The sequence below is a fragment of the Castor canadensis genome, chromosome 2 (genome assembly GCF_047511655.1).
Source record: "Castor canadensis chromosome 2, mCasCan1.hap1v2, whole genome shotgun sequence".
NCBI lineage: Eukaryota > Metazoa > Chordata > Mammalia > Rodentia > Castoridae > Castor > Castor canadensis.
The window spans coordinates 15,252,244-15,276,797 of NC_133387.1; the positions used below are offsets into that span (position 1 = coordinate 15,252,244).

A 24,554-nucleotide genomic window follows, 5' to 3' on the forward strand; every position below is an offset into this window, starting at 1 on the left:
AGCCTGGCTCTGGTGGCTCATGCCTGTAATCCTAACTACTTGGGAGGCTGAGATAAGGGGAATTGTGGTTGGAGGCTAGCCAGGGCAAATTGTTCCGCATACCCCATCTCTAAAATAAACAGAGAAAAATTGACCCCATGTGGCTCAAGCTGTAGAATGCCTGCTTTGCAAACGTGCAAGCCCTGAGTTCAAACCTCACTTCCACCAAAAAACAAAACAAAAAAAGAGGTAAGATACAGAGCTCAAAGATAGCGAGCGACAGAGGTGAGAAGCTGGAAGATAATGAAGACAAGGTAACTTCAGAGATTTTTGTTTAGCCATTATACTACTCTCTTGGGTTAAGAGGTTAAAATATTCCTAATGGGCGGCTACTGCAAAAAAAAAAAAAGTTATCTGATCTTCATTTTATTTATTTATTTTGTGGTGAACTCAGGGCTTACACCTCGAGCCACTCCACCAGTCCTTTTTTGTGATGGGTTTTTTTTAGAGATAGGGTCTCCCGAACTGTTTCCCCAGGCTGGTTTGGAACAGTGACCCTTCTAATCTCTGCCTCCTGAGCAGCTAGGATTACAGACGTGAGTCACCCGCGCTCAGCAGATAAATTATCTTGAGATAATTCTTGGCTCCAATACCAGTAACCAGAGTGGAATCAGGCCAAGGTTGGACAGACAGCAAAAGTATTTTTCGTGTAATGTTGCGGTGGTCCTTATGCACGGTCGTGATTCTGGCAGAGCCTTTTGTCATAGTTGTCATCGGGCACACGTGCATGAGAGTTCCTCCTTCAGAACCTCCTGCCGTTACGTGATTTTACTTTATCAAGGCTTGACACCTTCATTTTGATTCTGACAAAACCGATAAAATAGGGCATCCTCATTTGAGAGAAAGTGAGGCTCAGACAGACCAGCTCTCTAGCCCAAGTTCGTATTTGAGAGAGCTCAAATTCAAAACCAGGTTCCCGCCCCTGCTCCTTCCATTACATCAGCCTCTACTAGGAGGGAAGGGTCTACAGTGGACTGCGGTTGCCTGGATTTGGAGCATCCGCGCACACCTGCACGGAGCCCGCGGAACCACGCCCCCTTCCCGACAGGGGACGTCCGCTCCACCAATCAGCGACGCGCACACCTGCACGGAGCCCGCGAAGCCACGCCCCCTTCCAGCCAAGGGCCGTCTGCCCCACCAATCAGCGACGCCGAGGGCGGGCCCCGGAGTCGCACGCTGAGGCCCGTAGCTCGAGTGGCCAGAGCGCACGGAGACGCGACGCGGGGCCGGCGCGCAACGAGCGGGCGCTTCGGTATCTCTCTCCCCTCCCCTCCCCTCCCCTCCCCTCCCCCGGCCGCCTTCTCCCCGCAGCCGGACCGGAACTATGTGATCCCGGAAGTTCCGGGGCCATTGCTGTGTGGGATAAACAGTAATGGCGGAGGCTGCGGCTCCCGGAACAACAGCCACAACATCAGGAGCAGGAGCGGCAGCGGCGGCGGTGGCAGCGGCCTCCCCCAGCCCTATCCCCACAGTCGCTGCCCCGTCCCCCGGGGCTGGGGGAGGGGGCGGCGGCAGCGGCGGCAGCGGCGGCGGCTGGACTAAACAGGTCACCTGCAGGTAGGACGTTGCGTGGCCGAGCGCGGGTGAAGGGAGGGGGCGGCGGGCAGGCAGGAGGAGGGCGGGCTCAGCAGGGTGGACGCCGGCGTTTCCGCGACCCTCGCTATCCCCGCGGCCGTGGCCGCCTCTGGCCCGATCGCTGCCTCAACCCCCGCCGGGCCACGCGCGACCGCTGCGGGGTCTCGGGCTGCACCGCCACCTCCCTCCCTGAGCCCCGCATCCTCGGGAAGAGGTAGGCTGGCCCCTCCCCCTGTGGACCCCGGGTGTGCATGTCGTACTACGCCCCTACACCCCCTCTCCGTCGGAGGTTCGGGGAGCCCGCCCGGCCCCGGGGTCTCTGCTCCGTGCCTTCCGTTCGTAACGTCCTTCTGCCCACGGCACCCCCACCCCGCCCCACCGCCAGAAGCAGCTTTTGTATGGCTTTGTACGTGATGGAGGCTGGCGGGTCCGAGCTTTGTCTTAGAGCCGGGCGATCGGAGCCCGGGTCCCCTCCACCTTTGGCGTTCCGAGATGCTACTTACTCCCTCTCTTGGGAGATCCACGCATCCCACCCAGCAAGGGGGAACCCAGACAGGGAGAGGTTTGCTTTGGGGTTGGTAAGCCGGACGAGAATATCAGAACAGGGGCTCGATGGCGGTTGTACCGACGCGGAGACCCGGGAGAAGTCCCCCAGCCCTACGCGTGAGGGCATTTAATTGCATGCTCGGCTTAAGGTTTCGGTGCAGTGATCAGCCGCGGGTACAAGCTTTTCTGTCGGTTGCAAAATCCGGTGGGAACGCCGGTATTTTCCCGCGTGGGGTAATTTATCTGCAAGTGTACTGAACAGTATTCCTGAATACAGCACTCCCTGTTGTATTTACGCCGAGACTGGGGCACTCCCAGCCTTCCTTTAACCGCCACATTGAAGCTTCTCCGGTCTTTTCATCTGAAACATTTAAGGGATGCAGAAGGCATCAAAGCAATTCACGATAGCTTGTCAGCTCATCTGTAGGTCCTAAGGATGGAATCACGTGCAATTTCTCAAGGAAAGTAAAATTTAAAGTAGCTATTCACGGAACCAATTGTTTGAATCTCTTTTGTTTTTCTACAATGCTTTTTATCTGCTACTGAGTTTCTTTTTTTTTTTTTTTTTAATGGAACGCTTGTCGAATTTGCGTGTCATCTTTGCGCAGGAGCTATCGTTCCAATTTTAGTATATGTACTGCCAAATCGAGCACAGCTACTGAATTGCTTAAAAACTAGTGTAACCTTTGTATTTTTGAACTTTGCCGCCAGTCACCCTGCAGTCCCAGTCTACCTCCAAACACTGGTTCCGATGTGAGTTTTTTTTTTTTTTGGGGGGTGTGGGGACGGAAACAGGGTCTATGTCACCACATAGTGCAAGCTGGCCTGGACCTCCTTCCCTCTTGTTTGTATTTTGTTCCTTTGACACTGGGTGTAATTCCAAGTGTGGAGACTCTCACTGGGCAAGGTGTTTGTTTTTAATTGTTCAAAGTCATTTGAATTTTCTTAATTGGTTACTATGTTCTTAATTTTTCTCAAAATTCTTGCTATGTTTTATTTTTGCAGCTTAAGAAGAGCCTAAGAATACCTTAGCTGAAAAGCTGAATTACACTGCCACCATCAGGCTGTTTTTCATGTGTTACAAGATGAATGCTATGAAATTGAAGTGCTTCTTGCTGGATTCTAGTTGTCCTGAGTGTGTGACATTAAAACAGTTAATAGTAGGCAGGCGCTTGTGGCTCACTCCTGTAATCCTAGCTACTTGGAAAACTGAAGGATGGCAGTTCGAAGCCATCCCAGGCAAATAATTCTTGAGACCCCATCTCCAAGATAACCAGAGCAAAATGGACTGTGGTTCAAGCAATAGAGCACCTGCTTTGCAAGCATGAAGCCCTAATGCAAACCCCAGTCCCATCAGACAAGCCAGTTAATAGAGGAAAGTTGTATTTTGCAAATTGTTATTTTGCATTTATTTACTTTTTTTTTTTTTGTGGTGTTGAGGATTAAACCCAGAACCTCACTCTTGCCAAGCAAGTGCATTACTACTTGAGCCACATTACCAGAACTTTCTTTTGGTGGTACTGTGGTTTGAATTCCTGGCCTGTAAGCTTCCTAGGCAGGTGCTCTATCACTTGAGCCACTCCTTCAGTACCTGTTTTGTGATGGGCTTTTTAGAGATAGGGTCTCCAGAATGATTTCCCTGGGCTGGCTTCGAACCAGGATCCTCCTGATCTCTGCCTCCTGAGTATGCTGGCTGGTGCCCAGCATAAATTTTTTTTAAACTGAGGTTAGTGTTTCTGTAAAATGAAGAAAATCCTTCTATACATTCTTTATCCAACTGCAGTAATGTCCATAGTGAAATTTATGGTTTTCTTTCTTTTTTTTTTTTTTTGAGGCAGGGTCTCTCAGTGTTGCCCAGGCTAGACTTGAATTCTTGGGCTCTCAAGTGATCCTTTTACCTGAGTCTTGGACTTGAGGTGTGGCTCGAGTGGTAGAGTGCGTGCTTATAACCACTGCCTGGCATATATGGTAGTTTTTAGATAGGTAATGGAGACGATACGCACTTGAATGGGCAGGGAAAGTTATCTCGCCCAGGGAAAGAAGATTAATTTGCTGCTGGCACTATGATTCACCACGACCCCTTGCTGTCCTCTGTGTTACCGATAGTTGCTATAGGAAACCGAAAGCAGAATAAACCATGGTGTTTCTTCACGAGTAATTTACAGTCTGGTTTGAGAAACTGGGCACATACGTTCATCATAAATGAAATATCAGGACTGGGGACATGGCTCAAGTGGTAGAGAATCTACCTACCAAGCATGAGGCCTGCCAAAAACTAAAGATAATGAAGGGAAAAAAGCCCGGGCTCTGGGAGTGTGGCTCAAGTAGTGGAGCCACCTGCCTAACAAGCATGAGGCCCTGAGTTCAAGCTCCAAAAGCGGGGAAGGTATGGCTCAAGTGGTAGAGTACCTGAAGATCAAGTGCAAGGCCGTGAGTTCTGTGGTGCTGGTGACTCAAACCTGTAATCCTTGCTACTTAGGAGGATGAGATCTGGAAGGCTGCAGTTCAGAAGTAGCCAAACCTCATCTCCAAAATAACCAGAGCAAGCTGTAAAGCTGGGCTCCAGTGGATCACATCTATAATCCTAGCTCTTTAGAAGGCAGAAATCAGGAGGATCGAGGTTCAAGGCCAGCCCAAGCAAAGAGTTCTCAAAACCCTGTCTCAAAAGAACTCATCACAGAAAAGGACTAGGGTAGGGGCTCAAGGTGTAGGGCCTGAGTTCAAATCCCAGTCCCATAAAGAAAAAGAAATAACCAGCTGGGTGCTGCAGGGCTGCTCTCGGCAGTCAGGAACTGAGGCAGGAGAATGGAGAATGGGCTTCTTAGTGAGTCCCCAGTCTCAGGGAAAAAATCAAAGTAAGAACTGTTCAGCAGATGAAGTGATAAGTGCCACATTAGTTAACGTTCATAGTTTTAGAACTTCCCAGAGAGGATGTTAGGCTGCCTAAAGGTGTCGTGAGCATGGTGTTTGGTTCTTTTGGTTCTTTCTACCCTTGCAAGTGACCATTCTAATCTGTGTGACCATGCTTAGGTCTTCAAGAGGTACAGCCGGGGAGTCAGACATCCTATTTTTTGTCAAGCCTGCTGGGAGCTGTGAAATCCCCCTGGAAGGGACTTTGGCAAACTCATCCTGGGTTGTGACATAATTTGGGCATTGCTTTTTTTTTTAATGGTAGTATTTAAAAACAAAAGTAATAGCCAGGCACTACTGGCTCAGGCCTGTAATCTGAGATTGGGAGGATCATGGTTTGAGGCTAGCCCAGGAAAACCCCATCTCCAAAATAACCAGAGCAAATAAACTGGAGGTGTGGCTCAAGCAGAAGAGCACCTGCTGTGCAAGCACTAAGCCCTGAGTTCAAACTCTAGTCCCACCCCCAAAAAAACCAACAAACTTCTTTTTATCATTTTGTTTTGGGGAGGAACTTTTGGAGGTGGGTTGCAAGGCATTATGAAGATCATAGTTCTGGCTTTACCCAGAAAGATAGTGGTACTGAGACAAAGACAGGTAAAACAAACCAAAAACCCAGGTGGATGGTGAAATGGCACTGGCGTTTGGCCGTAAGTAATTAGGGCTTGTATTCTAGGGTTTCTCTTGATTCTGCAGTATCGGGTGAGGAAGTGGCTGCTTGAATTCCTTCAGCGATTCCACTTCGGCATCTCAGGGCCATAGCCGCACTCAGGTTGCTGGTTTATTTCTTACTCCTTATTTGTTTTGTTTTCTTGAGCCGGGTATCCCTGTGTACCTGGGGCTGGCCATGACCTCGAAATCCTCCTGCCTGTGGAGTGCTCTGATAGCAGTCCTAAGGTTGAACCAGATTGATCTTGTAACTCCCACATGGGTTCCTTTCCCAGAATAGTGCTGGAAATTCCCTTGTCTTTTTCTGGCCTAGCTACACTACTCTGGTTACTTAAAATCCTCTGGTGGCACAATAATCTAGGCCTCCTACCTTTCTGGTTTCCTTACTCTTTCAGAACCCATTTGCTCATGTATTCCTCTCTCTCTCTCTCTCTCTCTCTCTCTCTCTCTCTCTCTCTCTCTCTGGTGGTATTGGTGCTTGAACTCAGGGCCTCACTTGCTAGGCAGGCGCTCTACCACTTGAGCCACACAACCAGCCTTCTGTGAGTATCTCTTAATGCACTGTTAAAAACAAACCTTGCAGTTGTGCACAGGAGTGCTGTGGGGAGGGAGGGGTGAACCTGAGTACTGGAAGGCACTGTGCCAGGGGCTGTTCACAGAATGGCTCCCTTTGAAATTCTGCAGCCCAAGGCGGTCACCCAGGCTAAATAATTCAGTGAAGGCCATACAGCTGACAAAGCTGGAATTTAATAAACTCTTCTGATTCTGACCCCTATTCCTTAGTACTTAGGTTTGAGCATCTTCCACCAAGTAATGCAGCCTGCTTATTGCATTAGCATCTGGTTGGTTTTACTATTGGCTCTTGAAACGTGTGCTCAACTTTGACTTTATAATCAGTTGGCCAAGATGAGTCATCTAGAAGTCAGTTTAATATTTTAGAATTTAATTCTGATTCTGACACTGCTTGGTTTTAGATACTTTTAATGGTTTTTCTTTTTGTGTGTGTGTGTGGTACTGGAGTTTGAACTCAGAGCTTTATGCTTCTGTGCAGGTACTGTATGTAACCCCTCTAATCCTCTTTAATGATTTCTTGTTTTGGTAAGACTGGGGTTTAAACTCAGGGCTTCAGGCTTGCAAAGCAGGCGTTCAACTACTTGATCTATCCTCCAGTCCATTTTGCTCTGGTTATTGTGGAGATGGGGGTCTCATAAATTACTTGGCTTGGGCTGGCCTAGAACTGCAATCCTCTCAATCTCAGCCTCCTAAGTAACTAGGGTTACAGTCCAGCCAGCACCCAGCTCAGTGATCTGTTACTGTGTAAGATAATGGGGCTTTCAGGGGTCTGACGATTCTTAGCAATCCAGCCTCTTTGCCCTACTTTACTTGTTAGCCTTCATCTAGTCCTGTGTATTTTACCATTCCTCTCCTACCATGGGGCCTTTACACTTGCTGCCCTTGTGCCTAAAATATTGTCCTTCCTTTTCATAAGTCTTTTCATAAATTGTTCTTCCTTTTCATGAATCTTGCAGCAAACACCAGTTTGTTGGGGAAGCCTTCTTTGAGATACCTGGTTAGTCACATTCTCCTTTTCTAAGGCTCTCATGGCATACTTTAACTTCTCTGTTATGATTATTTCAGCTACTTTTTCTGTCCTTCCCTCCTTACTTTCCACTTGTTGGCAATGGAGCCCGAGACCTCAAGCTTGGTAGACCAGTGTTCTATCACTGAGCCACTCCCTCAGGCCCTGTTCTTTGCAGTTCTGTTTGACATTGCTGGACTGCAGTCTTGGCCTGCTCCAGTAGCTCTTCAGGCTCTGGAAGCAGGAATCCTGTCTTGTTCCCGCGCCATCACCTCCTTATGTCCACCCCACACTGTCAGACAGCAGGGGCTTGTTTGCTGAAAACTGTCATGCTGGGGTTGTAAACTTGCTTCATCTTTTGGAGTTTGACCCTCTTTGCATAGCTCAATCTGAATATTCCTTATTTGTAAGACTGGAGGGGTAGACTTTGTTCAGTGATCCCTTGTACGTTCTGGATTCCTTATTATCCTGTTTTTCCCTACAAATATTTTTGTTTTGGTTTGGTTTTTGTTTTTGGTGGCCTGTACAGGGAACAAATATTTTTATATAAAATGCAAAGCACACGACATGCAGTGGCTTCAGCCATCAAGAATTAACTTGCTTATGTACTGTATTACGCACTTCCAAAGTACTAACAGGCCCTGCCATCCTGTCCTAGGCCAGTGGGGCTGTTTGTTGACTCACTTGTACTTTTGGACTGTAGAGAACAGACCCACCCATGAAGGGCGTGGGAAAGTAATGGCGATATAGGTGTAACAGGCCTAAGTACAGGTATAGGGGTAGGGCACTTTGAAGCAACTGGCTGAGGGGAAAAAAAGTTCAAATCAGTACTTTGCACATCAGGAACTGATTGGTGGAAGATGTACTTGACATAATCAAGAGTGTCATCATAGATCTGATACATCAGAGTGGTTCAAGCAGTAACAGTGTCTGCCTGGCAAGCAGGAGGCCCCGAGTTTAAACCCCAGTGCCATTAAAAAAAAAAAAAAAGCATCATTGTAAGTGCAACAGTTGAGTGAATGAGAAAAGCAAAAGCAAAATTACGGGTATATTAAGCCTAAAAATGATCTATTGGTACAAGGTTGGCAAACTTTTCCCCAAACCAAACTGTCTAGCTTTATTAAGGATTTTTCCATAAACAGTGAAAAACTGGTTTTATGGAGATCAGGGAGCTTCAAAGCTTGCAGAAAGTAGCACTGTAATTGAGTGAACATTCAAACGTGAGTTAGAGTCAGTTAAAGCTAATAGCGCTCCTCCTATTTGTTTCCAGGTGTTTTTCAAACCTGCCCTAAACCAGTTAGAACCCAGCCCGATCTCCAGAAATACCCAATACAAAACAGGGCTGGAGCCAGGCTCCAGTGGCTTATGCCTGTAATCCTAACTACTCACTCAAGAGGATCGCAGTTCGAAACCAGCCTATGCCCATATAAATAGTTCCACAAGACCCTATCTCGAAAAAACCCTTGGCAAAAAAGGGCTGGTACGATGGCTCAAGCTGTAGGCCCTGAGTTCAAGCCCCAGTACCACACACACACAAAAATAACTAGGGCTGGTGGAGTGGCTCAAGTGGTAAGAGCGCTTGCCCATCTAGCACGTGAGAGTCCCTGCCTAGCAAACTCCAGTGTTACCTCCTCTCCCCCCCAAAACAAAAACAACAACAACAACAAAAATCTTCCCTAACCTATGGGAGGGGGAAAAACCTGAGGTAGTCCTGGGCTAGGATCTGGTCTGCCCTAGAGCTAAGGGTGCAGTGGTTGGTTGGCTAGTGTGATACTCTTTTTGGAGGCACTGGGATTTGAACTCAGGGTCTCCGGCTTGCTAGGCTGGAACTCTTACCACTTGAGCTACTTCGCCAACCCATTTTTTGTGTGATGGTTTTTGAGATAGGATCTCAAGAATTATTTCCGTGGGGCTGGCTTCAAACCTCGATCCTCCTGAGTAGCTAGGATTACAGGTGTGAGTTGCCAGTGCATAGGTCTTGTGATCAATATTCATGTTTCTATTTGGGGGATAATGAAGGGTGTGGAATCAGTCAAGACTTTGTCCCACAATTTATTGCAGTAAAGAGTAGCATTGGGCTGAGATACAGTTTTTAGCATGGTGTGCTGAGAATGTTCCTAGAAAAAATGATCCTGAAAATTATCTTGGTTCTTGCGTCCAGCAGGAGAAGAATTTAAGCAAGACACAAAGATTTAGTAAAAGTAACAGTAAAGTTTATTAGGAGAGGAATAAGGAGGGAGAAAAAACAGAGAAACATTTCTTGTTCCCTACCCAGGAAATGGGAGCAAAGACTCAAAATGGTGGTCCCCAACTCCTAGTTTTATACTGGAGACCTGGGGGAACACACGTGGTCAAAGATAATGGGTCTGTTGGTGCCGGTGGCTCACACCTGTAATCCTAGCTATTCAGGAGGCAGTGATCAGGAGGATCGAGGGTTGAAAGCCAGCCCAGGCACTGTGAGACCTTAGCTCAAAAAAACCCTTCACAGGGCTGGTGGAGTAGCTAAAGGTGAAGGCCCTGAGCTCCAGTACGTCAAATAAATAAATAAATAAGTAATGGGTCTGGGTGTTTGGGATGGCTGACATGGAGGGGTCATCCTCCCAAATCACACCCATCTCCTACCCAAGTCACAGAGATGGTTAGGTGTGCTTTAGAACTAACCTTTCCTTAGTTTCTACCCATCCAAGGATCCTAGCAGCTTGTTAACATCTCAGTGAGGAAAGCAGAAGCAGGTAGCTCCTCTTTGTCTCCCTGTTCCTATAACTTCAGCATCTCAAAGATGGGAGGAGGCTAGCTAGCTACTCTGGTTCTTCTTGTTCCTGTGTCAGAGTCTGCCCCTTAAAATGTTCATTTAAATAATTTCTCTGTTTCCTGCCACTGCTTATGTCTAACTGCTACCTGTCAAGAATAAGCCACATGAGGTTTGAGGAGTTTCGTGGCCTGTTCCTATGTTCTAGCCTGCCTCATCCTTACTCTGTAACTGGGGTGTGTACATGCGTGTTATGGCAGTCTCGTCTGCCTGCCAAAACAAAACTTTCAGAATCCTGCCCAGGAGAAAGACCAGTGAAGGACTGCCAGATAGAAGATGAACCCTGACAGAAGTCTGTGTGTGACGTGTGGGGAGGGCTTCTACAAACAGCAACTTTCTTGCTTCCTGCTCTGTGGTGGTTTAGAAAAACCCCTGTTCCTGGACCCTCCCTGGTTTAGGATTCAGTAGGTTCCAGGTAGGGTCCCAATTCATATCACTGCCTGGGGGTGTTCTGGGCTAGTTTTTAGCTTGTTCCTCTTTTATTGTCCATATGTTGCTGTCACTTCATCCTCTAGGGTACTTCAACTCCTGTCCACTGAGAACCAGCTCTAGTTCTGTTGTGCGTTTGTTCTTTCATGGTTTTTTTTTCTTTTCTCAGTTTGCATTTTGAGCAGATTCCCAGGTGATAACAGCTGCTGCTTGCTGGCCCAGCTCTTCCTTTAGAGACTGAGCTGTGCTCCCATGCTTGGCTGTTGGGACGTCCTAGGCATGTCCACTTGTGATCTTTAAGTTAGCAGGCAGGGATCTTGACCTTTGCCTCTATCTTTGCTGCTGATTTTGTTTGGTTTTTCATATAAGGCTTTTAAAGTATTAAAATGGTTTCTCAAAGGTGACATGAACAGTAGCCGGACCCTTTCTACTCTTGGCTCCTTTTTTATCTTAGATTTGTTTTGTAGATAGAGCTGCCATTGTGGCTAAAGTTAGTGGAAAATAAAAAGCTACCTCCTTAGGACTGTAAAATGAGGACAGTGGTCAAACTTGACCTGCAGTGACAAGATAAATGTTTAAAGTCTTTAAGATGGGGGCTGGGGATGTAGCTCAGTGGTAGAGCACTTGCATAGTATGTGCAAGGCTCAGGGTTCAATCCACAGCACAACAGAAATAAATGAATAGGCTGGTGGAGTGACTCAAGGTGTAGACCCTGAGTTCAAACCCCAGTACTGCCCAAAAAAGAGAAAAAAAAATTATACATGTAAAATGCACTTTAGCTGGCACCAGTGGCTCACGCCTGTAATCCTAGCTACTCAGAAGGCAGAGATCAGGAGGATTGAGGTTCAAAGTCAGCCCAGGCAAATAGTTCCCTGAGATTCTATCTCAAAAAATACCCATCACAAAAAAGGGCTGGTGGAGTGGCTCAAGGTGTAGGCCCAGAGTTCAAACCCTAGTACCACAATAAAATAAAATTTAAACCTCCGTTGGTGTGTCCATTCCTGGGCTGCCTATATCAGTAAGGCATTGGCTCACTGGCTCACTGTGGTCACACGATATGATCCCCTCTGTTTGCGTCTTTTTTGTGTATGTACTGGAAGAGCATGTTAGTATGGATTGTTTGAATCTAGTTTTGTGTGGTTCCTTTTACAGGTATTTTATGCATGGGGTTTGTAAGGAAGGAGATAACTGTCGCTACTCACACGACCTCTCTGACAGTCCGTATGGCATAGTGTGCAAGTATTTTCAACGAGGGTACTGTATTTATGGAGACCGCTGCAGGTAAGAATTTGTTTGTCAATTAATATTTGTTCAGGAGTGGGTTGGAAGAATAAATGAGAGTAAAATGCATAATTTTAACCACTTCATACTTGAAAAATACTTAATACTTTGAAAGGTACTCCTGGGTTGGCTAAGTAGCTCAAGTGGTTGGGCACCTGCCTAGCAAGTGCTACTTACTAAGCCTTGAGTTCAAACCCAGGACCCCCAAATAAGAAAAGTAGTCTTTATGGTCAGGTGTGGAGATGGTTTCCTGCATTTCTAGCTGCTCAGGACGCTGGGACAGGAGTGAACATTCTAGGCCAGCCTGGGCAACTTAATGAAACTCTTGGGGGTAAGGGAGGAAGACAGAGGCTGTAGCTCAGTGGTAGAGCACTTGGCCTAGGATGCTCAAGGTCCTGGGTTCAATCCCCAGTACTGACAGAAAAAAAGAAGTTGGGTGGGGGAGGAGAAGGAAGAGACAAACTCCGGAATGTTAGTACGTGGACAGAAATCTCATGCCAGAGGGAATACATTTTATGTCACAGTCCTAAATTTAATTCATGCCTGAGGACAATTTCTATAAACCTAGGGAATGAAGTGTGGTGGAGGTGTTTGTATATGGCATGCACTTCCTTTTCTAAACAAAGATTAAGTTGCGTATTTGACTGAACTAGTTCGGTTTGCGTTCTCCACTGGCATAATGTGTGGAGAGTGAGTGGGTCTTAGGCATTTGGGAGCCTTTTTTTGGTTTGTTTTGGCCACATGTTTCATACACCTAACCACTGAGCTAATCCACCAGTTAGGGTGCTAGTTAAGAAGACTTGTTGGTTTGTTAATTTCTTGAAGCCTGGTGCTCAGGAGCAGTTAGGATCTAGGGAATGCTTCCAGGATTGCTTGGTGTCTGTCTACCTCAGGATGTCTGGAACATGCTACAGGGAGTAGTTACTAAGTAACCTCTTCCCTTCTCCATCCAATCAGTGCCACAGTCCTGTTGGCCCCAATTCAGCAGTAGTGGGTTCTTTTTAGAAACTGGGTAGGGCTTTTCTTCTTCCTAGTTCAGAAAACATCTAAGTGTACTAGGCAGTTATCTGTTGCTGTTAAACTGCTCCAAAATTAGTTAACATGGGGAGCATTTATTATTTCACCAGTTTCTGGGGGTCTGGGATCTGCTCATCTTAACTGGGTAGTTCTAGTTCAGAGACATAGAAGATGTCAGTTAAGACTTTGGCCAGGGTGGCAGTCATCTAAAGGCTGACAGGACTGCTCATTTGTGTGGCTTGAGACAGGGGACCTTAATTCCTTATCATTGGACCTTTCTGTGTAGGGCTGTTTTCATGTCTTTACAGCTTGGCAGCTAGCTTTTCTCAGTGCCAGCAACTCTAGAAGTCAGGAAAGACCACAAGGCCTTTTATGACCTAGTCTCAGAAGTCACATGCTGTGACTGACATCCACTAAATTCTTAACAAAGTCATATCAGTCCACATTGAAAGGAACAGGAATTGGGCTCCACCTTTGGAAAGGAGGCGTGTCAAAGAGTCTGACATACTTTGAACCAGGACACTAGGTAAGCTTTGTGGCAGTGTCATTGCCAATTGTAGTGTCACATTCTAAGAAAAAAAAAGGTGTCAGCTTTTGGGTTCAAATGCTTAAAGTTCAAATGAGTGTGAAATTATTGCTGCAAAGTCTATTTTATTAGGAAATCCAGTAAGGGTAGAAAGAAATCTTTTTCATTGACCATAGGAGTTTAGAAACTGGCTCCATGGTGCCTGAGTTTAGTGGTTTGTAATTTTGCAGTTGTGCCTTTTGCCGTCATGGTGTTAAAGGGGAGAAGTCAGTGCTCCTTCCTGTGGTGAATGAGCAATTCCTTCTACAGTTTCTGGAAGTGTTACAAAGTAGGCTAGTTGTAGAGGAGCTAGATTCTAGAGTTCCTGGGGGGAATTGAATGCTGGTGAGAATGGGGACTGTGAAATGCCTAGCAGAGAGCTGTGGAGAATGGAATGAGACACAATGGGAAAAGGTTTGGTGACTTAAGCCATAGGCCTCTTCAGAAGCAGCACTCATGACTGGACCAGAGGGCTAGGGAAGCACCCTTCCTCTTCAGCCATGCCCCCTTAGTTTGGTTTTTTCACAAGCTGACTCCTGCTTCCTTACTACTGCTTCAGTGTATGAGCAGCTAGACACAGTCAGTTAAAGCACACTTAGGTTTACTGTATTCATAATTCATACATTGTGTGAGAATGAAACTCAGCATCAAAGGCTAGAAGAATTGTGAGCATTTGCTCAGGCAACAAGTTGCTTCTTGAAGGAAGTGTTTTTTCCTCATCTTTGGAGAGAGCTTTAATGATTTACAGATTGAAAAGGGAGGACAGATTGTATCGGGAAAATGTGGAAACAGAAGTAATCAGTAATGGATGGATATGGGAAAAATATATTAATTAGTAAATACAGTCGGTACCTTTTCTTATTGGCAATGTTTATGAGTAGGTAAAACGTCCCAATTAAGTCCTTGTGGAATTTCAGTTTCAACCTTGTTTTGGGTAATCGTTCAATTGGTTTGGGATGCGGAGTCTAGCAGTTACCATGGGAACTACCCCAAAGTTCCTGATTAGAGTGGTAGAGAATAACAAGTAGCCTATGGCAGGAGTGCACAGGTCAAACTCTGTCAGAGGCTGTTTTCATTGAAAAAACAAAAGCACTTAGTTGGAATCTGGGGATGGAGGCATCAGCCTGGGAGGCTGAGCAGAGTTCCAAGACTAGTCTGGCCTGTGTAATGAGGTCCCGTCTCAGAAAGCAGCACACTCAGCGCAAGTTTGGGAACCTGGTCGCACATGTTCACTTAAGTAATGGCCACAGCTGTTGCATTGCAGCTGCAGAGCTATGACATTGACTGTAGGCTGCAAAGCCTAAAGTACTTATGTACCTGGCCCTCAACTACCCGCTTTTTGGGGGGTGGGATGCATATCGAAACCAAAACCTTGCATATGCTAGGCAAGTGCTTCTCCTAAGTTTTACATCCTCAGCCCTCTACTTACCTTTTCCAGTTTGCTAACCTCTGGTTCTGGCCTTGATCAGTAGTCAGTAGTATTGGTGTCATCTGGAGGCTTTCTAGACATGCAGAATCATAGGCTTAGAACTTAGAATATAGGCTCCAGACTTAGGAGGCACTAGGTGTTAGCTGGATGCCAGTGGCTAGCACCTGTAATCCTAGCTACTTGGGAGGCTGAGATTGGGAGGGTCATAGTTTGAGGCCAGGCTAGGCAAATAGTTTGTGAAACCCCATCTCCAAACTAATCAAATTGCCCTGGAGGTTTGGCCCTAGTAGTACAGCACTTGCTTTGCAAACACGGAGCCCTGAGTTCAAATCCCAATCCTACCAATCCTCCCTCCCCCTGCCCCAAAACAACCCAATGGTGAGGTGTCTGCCTTTTAACATCCCAGGTGGTTCATAGACACATTTGAAAACAATCCACAGGCAGCTTCAGGGACTGTATGAAGCTAGACAATGGCTGCATACTTTTGAACTTTTTTTCAGATATGAACACAGCAAGCCATTGAAACAGGAAGAAGTGACTGCTACAGATCTAAGTGCGAAACCATCCCTTGCTGCTTCCTCAAATCTTCCATCCAGAGTTGGACAACTTGCTGAAATGAATGCAGGCGAGGCTGAGTCAAGAACCCCAAACTTTCCAACTGTAGGAGCAGGTTCAGAGGACTGGGTCAATGCCATTGAGTTCATTCCTGGGCAGCCGTACTGTGGCCGCAGTAAGTATTCTGAAGAACAGAGCTAAGGGCCAGGTAGTAGTTTATCACTGAGTTTTCACAATCTGTGTTTATGCTCTTCAGCACTTTAGATTGGGTTACTTAAGACTTAGAGAGGAGTGACAGAAACTTTGAATCCAAATAGTAATGAATTGAAAATGTTTTGAAAAACCAAAGGTCCCGCCCCCGCAGCTGAGGAGCCAACTCAGGGCCTTGTGCACACTCAGCTCAGTGCTGTACCACGGTGCTACACCAGCCCATTAGCGCGTACTTCTTAAGATTAAATTTCAGTTACAGAAGAAATAGAGTCGGGGATGATGTATTCAGTCTTTCAGTACTGGACAGACTGAGGCAGGAGGATTGCAAGTTCAAGGCCATCCTTGACTTCATAGTGAGGCCCCCATCTTGAAAAACCAAGAAGCGGGGCTGGAGGAGTGGCTCAAGCAGTAGAGTACCTGCTTTGGAAGCATGAGGCCCTGAGTTCAAATTCCAGTCCCCCCTCCCAAAAAAAATAAAAAAGCGAAGCTATTCTTTCAATGGCCTTGAGTTTAATAAGTTGTTTTTATTTCTTTTCAGTTAGGTTCTTAGTTATATCACAGTTCATATGTCTATCTGCCTTATACCTCAGCACCCTTACCACCCTTTGTAACATTTGCAGCCGCTCCTGCCTGCACTGAAGCACCCCTGCAGGGCTCAGTGACCAAGGAAGAATCCGAGAAGGAACAGTCAGCTGTGGAAACCAAGAAACAGCTCTGCCCCTATGCTGCAGTGGGAGAGTGCCGCTATGGGGAGAACTGTGTGTATCTTCACGGAGACTCTTGTGACATGTGTGGGCTGCAGGTCCTACACCCGATGGATGCAGCCCAAAGGTCACAGCACATAAAAGTAAGTGTTCAGAAAGACTGCTGTGTTACTAGCTGCGAAAAGCCATATTTGCCCTCACAAATTTGTTAGTTCATTAGAGACACATGTAACGTATTGAATGCTTACCAGCAAGTAGCATACGGAAAGCTGTATCACGAAGTCATGCTACCAGCTGAGGGGTGGTACCACACAAAGAAACCCCGTACCCGTTTGTAGTCAGTCTCTGTTCCACACTTCCTTTAGCTCCTGGCAGTGCCAAATCTGCTTTGTAGATTTGTGTATGCTGGGCATTCCATATAATTGGATCCCTACAATAACGTGGTTTTGGTGAATGACTTTTTCACTCAGCATGAAGTTTCAAGGGTTCTCCGTATAGTAGTGCATTATTTTTATTACTGTATTTTTATTAGTATAGTGCATTATTTTTATTGTTGAGTAATGATCCTATGGCCGTATTACATTTGTTTTTCTAGTCATTCGTTGATGGGTGTTAAATTGTTTCACCCGTTGGCTGTTGTGAACAATGATGCTACAAGCATTCACGTTGAAGTTTTTGGGGGCACATGTCTTCATAGCTTGGATTTATCTTGAGGAATGGAATTGTCAGATAGTAACTCTTGCTTAACATTGTGAACAACTCCCGGACTTTCTGCAGTGCCAGCAGCACACTGAGGTTTCAGACTCTAGTTGTAAATGCACTCATGACATGAGTTTTTGCAAAGGTGATGTTTTGCAAAGTTAAAATAGACATAGCTGGCCAAGGTGGGTCAAACCTATGATCCTAGTTAACTTGGGAGGCTGTGAGCAGGAGATTCATGCCCTGGCAAAGAAAAGAAGTCTGTTTGACCCCATCTCAGTAGAAAAATCTGGATGTGGTGGTACACCTGTCAGCATAGAGATGGTGGGAGTCCAGGCTGGCCTCAGCAAAAAGCAAGACCCATCTCCAAAATAACCAGAGCAAAAAGAACACCTGCCTAGCCAAGCCCAAGGCTCTAAGTTCAACACCCCCCGACACACACACACACACACTACTGCCTCCCTTCTTAAAAAAAACAAAACAAATTGAATCCTACCTTCACAACATACTAGTGTGTGAAGGTTCAGTCCTTATAAATCTTTGAGCTCTGTATTGGGGATGTTAGGGATAGTGTGCCCTACTTCTGAAGATTATCTTTAAAAAACAGAGATTTAGGAAAAACAGAAATATACTAAAATGTTAAATGGTTATGTGGGATTATAGATAGGTTTCTCTGCTGTTTTTCTGTGTATTGCCTGTAATCGTGTTTCTTGCGGATTAAAAAAGTAGGTGATGACCACATGAAAACTCATATACAATGTTCATAGCACTTTTTTTTTTTTTTGGTGGTGCTAGGGATTGAGTCCAGGGCTTGGGTGCACAAGGCAAGTGCTCTCCCACTAAGCTACATCCCAGCTCTTTCATTGCATCATTATTCCCGAAGCCTTTGCCCATGGAAATGGATCAAGAAGATGTGTAGCTGCCCAATGGAACATTACTAAGCAGTAGAAGAACCAATACCATTATATGCTAAACACGCTGGGAAACATACTAAGTTCACAAAACCGGCTCGAAAAGCCACCAAATTGGCAAATCCACAGGTGAAAGGTTGCCAAGTTCTAGGGATTTTGAGGGAAAATGAATAGCGGTTAATGGACATGGGATTTCTTTGTTGGTAATGAAAATATTATTAACTAATATTAACTGTAGTAATAGTTGCATATCTCTGGATATACAAGAAATGATTTAATTATCTCACGGGTGCATTGTATGATGTGAACTATCCCTGTAAAGCCCCTGCGCCCCTTTTTAAAAGGAATATGGGAAGCTGGGTGCCTGTGGTTCACACCTGTAATCCTAGGTACTTGGAAGTCGGAGATCAGTAGGATTGAGGTTTGAGGCCAGCCCAAGGAAATAATTGGCGAGACCCCCCCACTCCATTTCCAAATAACCAGAGCAAAATGGAATGGAGGTGTGGCTCAAGCCGTAGGGTTCCTGCTTTGCACTTAGTACTGAGTCCAAGCCCCAGTCCTACCAAACAAAGAGGAGGAGGCATGACAGTAATGTGCCTGGCTATCTTCATTCACCCTCATTCCTGACAGGTTTTGTTATTTGTTTATTTTAAAATTTATTTATTTAGGTGGTACTGGTGTTTGAACTCAGGGCCTCATGCTTGCTAGGCAGGCACTCTACCACTTGAGCCACTCCACCAGTCTCTGGACAAGTTTTAAATTAGTATCTTAATCCTACTTAAGTTCTTTGTCTAGAAACCAGAAGACCAACAAGGTGGGTGTGAAAACTTGGTTTTGTGCTGAGCAGCAGTCCTGGGGGTCAAAGAAACTGGGTCATTTTTCAGTTCCTGAAGCTGAGTTCTCCTAGGTTGGTTTTCTAGTATTGGGGAGGTTCTCCAGTGTCATTGCACCTGGGCTCACTTGTGAACAAGGCCTGTTTCCAGTCCACTTGGAGTACAGTCCTTGGAGGGACAATTTGGTGGTGAAGGCGAGTCGTGACTGTGGAGCTAGATTGCAGTGACTTGACTGTACTTCTTGTCTCCCTTCCAGTCTTGCATTGAGGCCCATGAGAAGGACATGGAGCTCTCGTTTGCTGTGCAGCGCAGTAAGGACATGGTGTGTGGCATCTGCATGGAGGTGGTGTACGAGAAAGCCAACCCCAGCGAGCGCCGCTTCGGGATCCTCTCCAACTGCAACCACACCTACTGTCTCAAGTGCATTCGCAAGTGGAGGAGTGCTAAGCAGTTTGAAAGCAAGATCATAAAGTGAGGCTCCTCCCACTCCTCGTTTGTGCTTTCTATTTTGGGGAAGATTTTAGTATCAACTTTCAACCAGACGGACCGCATTTAAATGCATGCATTTTACCTTGAACCTGGGGTGTTCTAATTGGGATTTCTTTGTATTTCAGCTAGTTGCTGGGTTAGTTGGTTATTTGAATGAGGAAACCCTATGTATAGTTAGTTAGAATCTTCGTGTTTTTTCTGAGGAGATTGTGTTTAACTGATTAGCCAGTTTAGGCTCCGTGAACAAACTTTATCTAGCTCTGAATGTATGTTTCCCGATGTTTGACCTTTTTCACTTATTCCATCCATCAAGCTAGCCAATAACCCACCATTCTTGAAAGATTGTTCTCATAACTGAACAAAAACTACATAACCAAAACAGAGCAAAGTTCCAAGAAATAAATTTATTTAAATGAAAGAAAAGGAGTCTGTGTGAAATGTCTTCTTTTTAACCTAAGTTACTTTTTATTCATTTTGTTTTTTGAATGAACTGGCTAGCCATGGAGCTGGATTTGTAAAGGAGTTTGTCTTGCCTCCAAAGGAAGGGTCAGTTGTGTGACTGGAACCTTTGTAGGAAATGCCCATGGTCCTTGCAGCTCAGTCTTTAATTCTGGAGGTGACACACCGGGTGTGTCTTAGAGTGGGCCTGTAGAGGGGAATTTGCACTGCAGCCTGTTCATTGTTTCCCAGGTCCTGTCCAGAATGCCGAATCACATCTAACTTTGTCATTCCAAGTGAGTACTGGGTGGAGGAGAAAGAAGAGAAGCAGAGACTCATTCAGAAATACAAGGAGGCAATGAGGTATGAGCACGGCAGCCTATTTCTCAGGCCAGAGCCTAGCACTTGGGGTCACCTGGAAAGAACAGTGCTGCGTTCCGCACTCCTACCTCCTTCCTACCCTTTCTTGTACCGTTGATTTTGTCACCCCGATGACATCTCTTGCTATAACGCAGTCCTTGGGTTGCATGCCAAGGGACTGTACTGTAATGGAGTCTCTGTTGTTGGTAGCTAAAGCCTGGGAAGCGGTTCTGTCTTGTTCCAAGTTCATGTGTAGCCATCCTTTATTGATTGCTGTGTGTTGCCTTTCTAGAACGTTTTTACTCTACCTGATCTGTTGTACTAGAGCTGGAGAACAGTACAGATGCGACCAGAGAATCTGTTTCTTCTTAAGTGTTTCAGGCATTAGCACACATTTATAAGAACACACCTTGGGGAGGGCTGTGAACAGACATCCTGGTGTACCCCTCCCTGTTTAAAGATTCCCCGGATGATAGTCCCATCCAGGCCTGAAGTCCACTGTGAATAAGGGTTGCGATATTTTCCTTTCCAGCAACAAGGCGTGCAGGTATTTTGATGAAGGACGTGGGAGCTGCCCATTTGGAGGGAACTGTTTTTACAAGCATGCGTACCCTGATGGCCGTAGAGAGGAGCCACAGAGACAGAAAGTGGGAACATCAAGCAGATACCGGGTAACTCTCGCTGTTTTTTTCAGGGAGGGGGAATACCATGATAGTCCTGCACATAATGGGGAAGGGAAGGAGATGCACACTCCTCAGGTCTGGGATCAAGACTAGAGACTTAAAGTAGGAAGCAAACCTTGGAAAACTGGGAGGGGTAGGAAAGGGAAAAACAGTGCATAAAGCCCTTAGCCCAAGTGGCATCACGCAGCCAGGAGGGGAGGCATTGGTAAGATGGATCTGCAGGTAACTAAGAAGTCTGGTTCGTCATGCCCTCTGGTGTGCTGGATGGTTTGGCTTAAAAACCGCAGGATAGAAGACACTCCTCGGCAGTACCACTCCTATCATGGCCTTGTTTTTTACAGGCCCAACGAAGGAACCACTTCTGGGAGCTCATTGAGGAAAGAGAGACCAGCAACCCCTTTGACAACGATGAAGAGGAAGTTGTCACCTTTGAGCTGGGCGAGATGTTGCTTATGCTTTTGGCTGCAGGTGGGGACGACGAGCTGACAGACTCTGAGGACGAGTGGGACTTGTTTCACGATGAGCTGGAAGACTTTTATGACTTGGACCTATAGCAGCTTTGAGTGGCGTGTGAACTGGTCTGCTGAGCCTCAGACAGTAGCTGTCCCCTGTGCTGTGCAGCAGTGTGTGTGGCTCTCTTAGGCAGGCCTCTCATCTCCAGGTGCTGTCGTGATCACTTACCCAGGGCCTGCTCCTCTACCCCTCACCTTTTCCCCCAGAGTGTGTTGTTTTCTGTTTTAAAAAAAAAGTTACAAAAATAAATCTTAAAGTTAGTTTTTTTTGTAACATGAATATAACTGTCAGACAGTTAGTGTAGGTTTGTTGCGTCATCTGTTTTCGGCCAGGTTGTGTTTATGGACTTTTCACACTCATTTCCAAGACCCCAGGTTCAAAAGTAAAAGCACTGGCTGTGCTTTGGGGTCCAAGAAGCGGGGGTGATGGGTGAAGGGACCTAAGTTGGCAAGTAGCCTTCTGCTACAGATGGAGGAGGTGGATCCCCTAGGTTTCTGTTGAAATCTGCACATCTGTGTTTTTTTTTTATCTGTTCCCTACCCTGAAATCCCACATGCTTTTGTCCTGTGGTTTTGGTCTTTTGTTTAATTGCACACAAGGAATACTACTGGGTAACCAGAACCAGGTGCAAATGTGTTGCGTTTACCACAGTAGGAAAGTCATGGGAGACGAGCAGTGGTGGACCGGGAATGTAGAGGGCCCGTGGCCTTGGTGCGTGTGAGCGTGAGCAGGCCTGTGAGCACCCTCCCACCCCTGCATAGACGCAGTATTTGTAGCCTTAGTAGAGAAACATGGTTTAGTGGTTCCAGCCTCGTGGGGCAGGAAGATCTTTAAGGACAAAGCAGTAGATGATAACACAGCAGTGCCAGCTCTGTCTGTTACGTAATACAGTAGAGCAGTGGGGTTCGCCATAGCGGTGAAACAACATGCTTATTCCATATGCCAGCACAAGCCAGGTCTTGGATGCACAGTTGTAGTTAATGTTTTATGGTCTAGCCTTTCCGGTCTAAGCACTTTTGGAAAAACCTTTGTCTTCGTTTGAGGGGTTCTGTTGTCAGGTTTTTGTGTTTGTTCGTGGGGATTTGCCTCATTCTGCCCATGAGCTTTGCAGGCAGACTGTGTTCTAAGGTGTTTTTGTAGAGGAGTGGTTGGTTTGCAGTATGAAGTGACACTTTTCCAGTAAGGGGAGGGCGCGGTAATCCACGAGACAAGCTAAAGTTATATTGTTAGAAGAATTCCTTCATGGGAAGTTTTACCTTTGCGTTTTGTTGCTGTTTCCTAAAAATAACTTGAGAGATGCTCCTGACTTGTCTGTCCATCTACTGCTTTGTTCCTGGGATCCCACCCATTGTTTCACTTAAAGAAAAAAACAAGTAATTGTTGCGGAGGTCTCTGTATTTTGCAGCCACCCTTTTGTAAGAAGCACTTTTCCCAAATAAAACGATAAAAAAAAGTTGCTTTTCTGTTTTGTCTAATGAGCTGTTTCAAAACCTACAGATGTGGGGAACGCTAGTGTTTCCTTCATCTTCACCTTGATTATTCCTTGCTTAGTGACTTTTTTTTTTTTTTTTTTTTTTTTGGCGGGACTGGGATTTGAACTCAGCCACTCTGCCAGCCCTGTTTTTGTATTGGGTATTTTCAAGATAGGGTCTTGTGAACTTTTTGCCCTGGCTGACTTTGAAACAGGATCCTCCCTGATCTCTGCCTTCTGAGTAGCTAGGATTATAGGCATGAGCCACCAGCACCCACCTTGCTTAGTCACATTTCTGTGGGTGTAGATTCACTGGGGAAAGTGACACTTAGCCTGCTGAGAAATGTTGGGGAGAGACAGGAGAAGTTCATGGTATTGAAGAAGTATCCATCTTGCATGGGTGTGTTCATTGTAGCCAGAGCAACAGCCTTAGGTGGCTGAGTCATCTGTATTCATAAGCTTAAGTACTAGCAGCACCTTCTAGAAAACAAAAGTGCACCTCAGCTGCTACCCAGCTTATTGTGCTGAGGCCCTCAGAGGGTGCTGAAAAGACAGGAGAGGGCGATGGAGGTAGGTAGTCAGAATCCTCGGTTGGGATGCTGTTTACCTTTCCCAGGAGAGAGTTAAGAGCCATTCTGTGATTGGCTTCGTTTTGCCTTTCCGTGGCAATGAGTAAGTTTTGAGAGGGCAGCTAGCTGTTCACCTGTCCTGGGTCACTGAGGAGCATCCTCAGGTGACCCATGGGGGATATAGGACTTTGAGCAAGAAATAATCCTGTATGTATGGCGGGAGACAGGCCTGAGCTTTGGTATCTTGGCAAGTCTGAGGCCCTGTGTTCAAGCCTCACATTAAGTAGTTGTGTGCATAGTGTTTGGGGATAGAACCTAGGGCCTTGTTCATGTTAGGAAGGCACCCTGCCATTGGGCTATACTCCCAATCTTCATTTTTGTTTTTTCTTTTGAGAGAGGTCTCATTGTGCTGCCCAGGCTGGTCTTGAAACTCCTAAGCTCAGTCCTCAGCCTCCCAAGTAACTGGATCCAACCCAGGGCCCTGCACAGGCTATGGAATTACTTTATCAAGGCTGAGGCTTTAATAATGGTTTTCCTACAGTGTTTCTATACCATTTATCAACGTTTTTTCAGGAGGGGGAGGCAGTACTGGGGTTTGAACTCGGGGCCTCCTGCTTGCTTGCTTGCTTGCTAGGTAATCAGTCTAACACTTGAGGCAATCGAGGTAACACTGGTACTTGCAAGTCACGTGACTCTACTACTGCAACCATACTTCCAGTCCATTTTGCTCTGGTTATTTTGGAGGTGGGGCCAACTATTTGTCCAACTGGCCTCAAACTGCTATCTCCTGTTCTCAGCCTCCCAAGTAGGTAAGATTACAGATGTGGCACCCAGCAGTGTGGTGGTGGTGGAGGTGGTGGTGGTGGAGGTGGTGATGGTGGAGGTGGTGATGGTGGAGGTGGTGGAAGTTGTACTGGAATTTAAACTTAGGGGCTTTCTCTTCCACTTGAACCATGCCTCCAACCCCCCCACTTTTGGTGGTACTGGCACTCTACCACTTGAGGCACACTTTTACCCCCTGCCCCCCGCTTTTTTTTTTTTTTTTAAAGCCCTACTGAGCCCCTGCTAGCTAGGCAGGAAGATGCTGTACCACTTGGCCACACCCCCCAGGCTTGTCACTAGATCTTTATCCAGAAAAAATATATCACATAGTATATGAACAAGTGAAAATATTTTTAGGGGCTGCTTCAGTTGCAGAGCACTTACCTAGCATGTACAACACCTAGGTCTGACCCCCAGCATCGCAAAAAAATATAGATAGATAGATAGATAGA

The 24,554-nt window shown here is 46.1% G+C and overlaps 1 protein-coding gene across 1 annotated transcript; it reads left to right on the forward strand.

The window, feature by feature from the left end:
• Nucleotides 1-1,310: 1,310 nt before the first annotated feature.
• On the forward strand, nt 1,311-21,500 carry Mkrn1 (makorin ring finger protein 1). Its single transcript, XM_020185770.2, has 8 exons — nt 1,311-1,596; nt 11,706-11,834; nt 15,346-15,575; nt 16,231-16,457; nt 19,014-19,228; nt 19,937-20,047; nt 20,577-20,715; nt 21,069-21,500. The coding sequence occupies exons 1-8, from the start codon at nt 1,412-1,414 to the stop codon at nt 21,279-21,281; spliced, it is 1,449 nt and encodes a 482-aa protein (XP_020041359.2). The 5' UTR covers nt 1,311-1,411; the 3' UTR covers nt 21,282-21,500.
• Nucleotides 21,501-24,554: the final 3,054 nt, after the last annotated feature.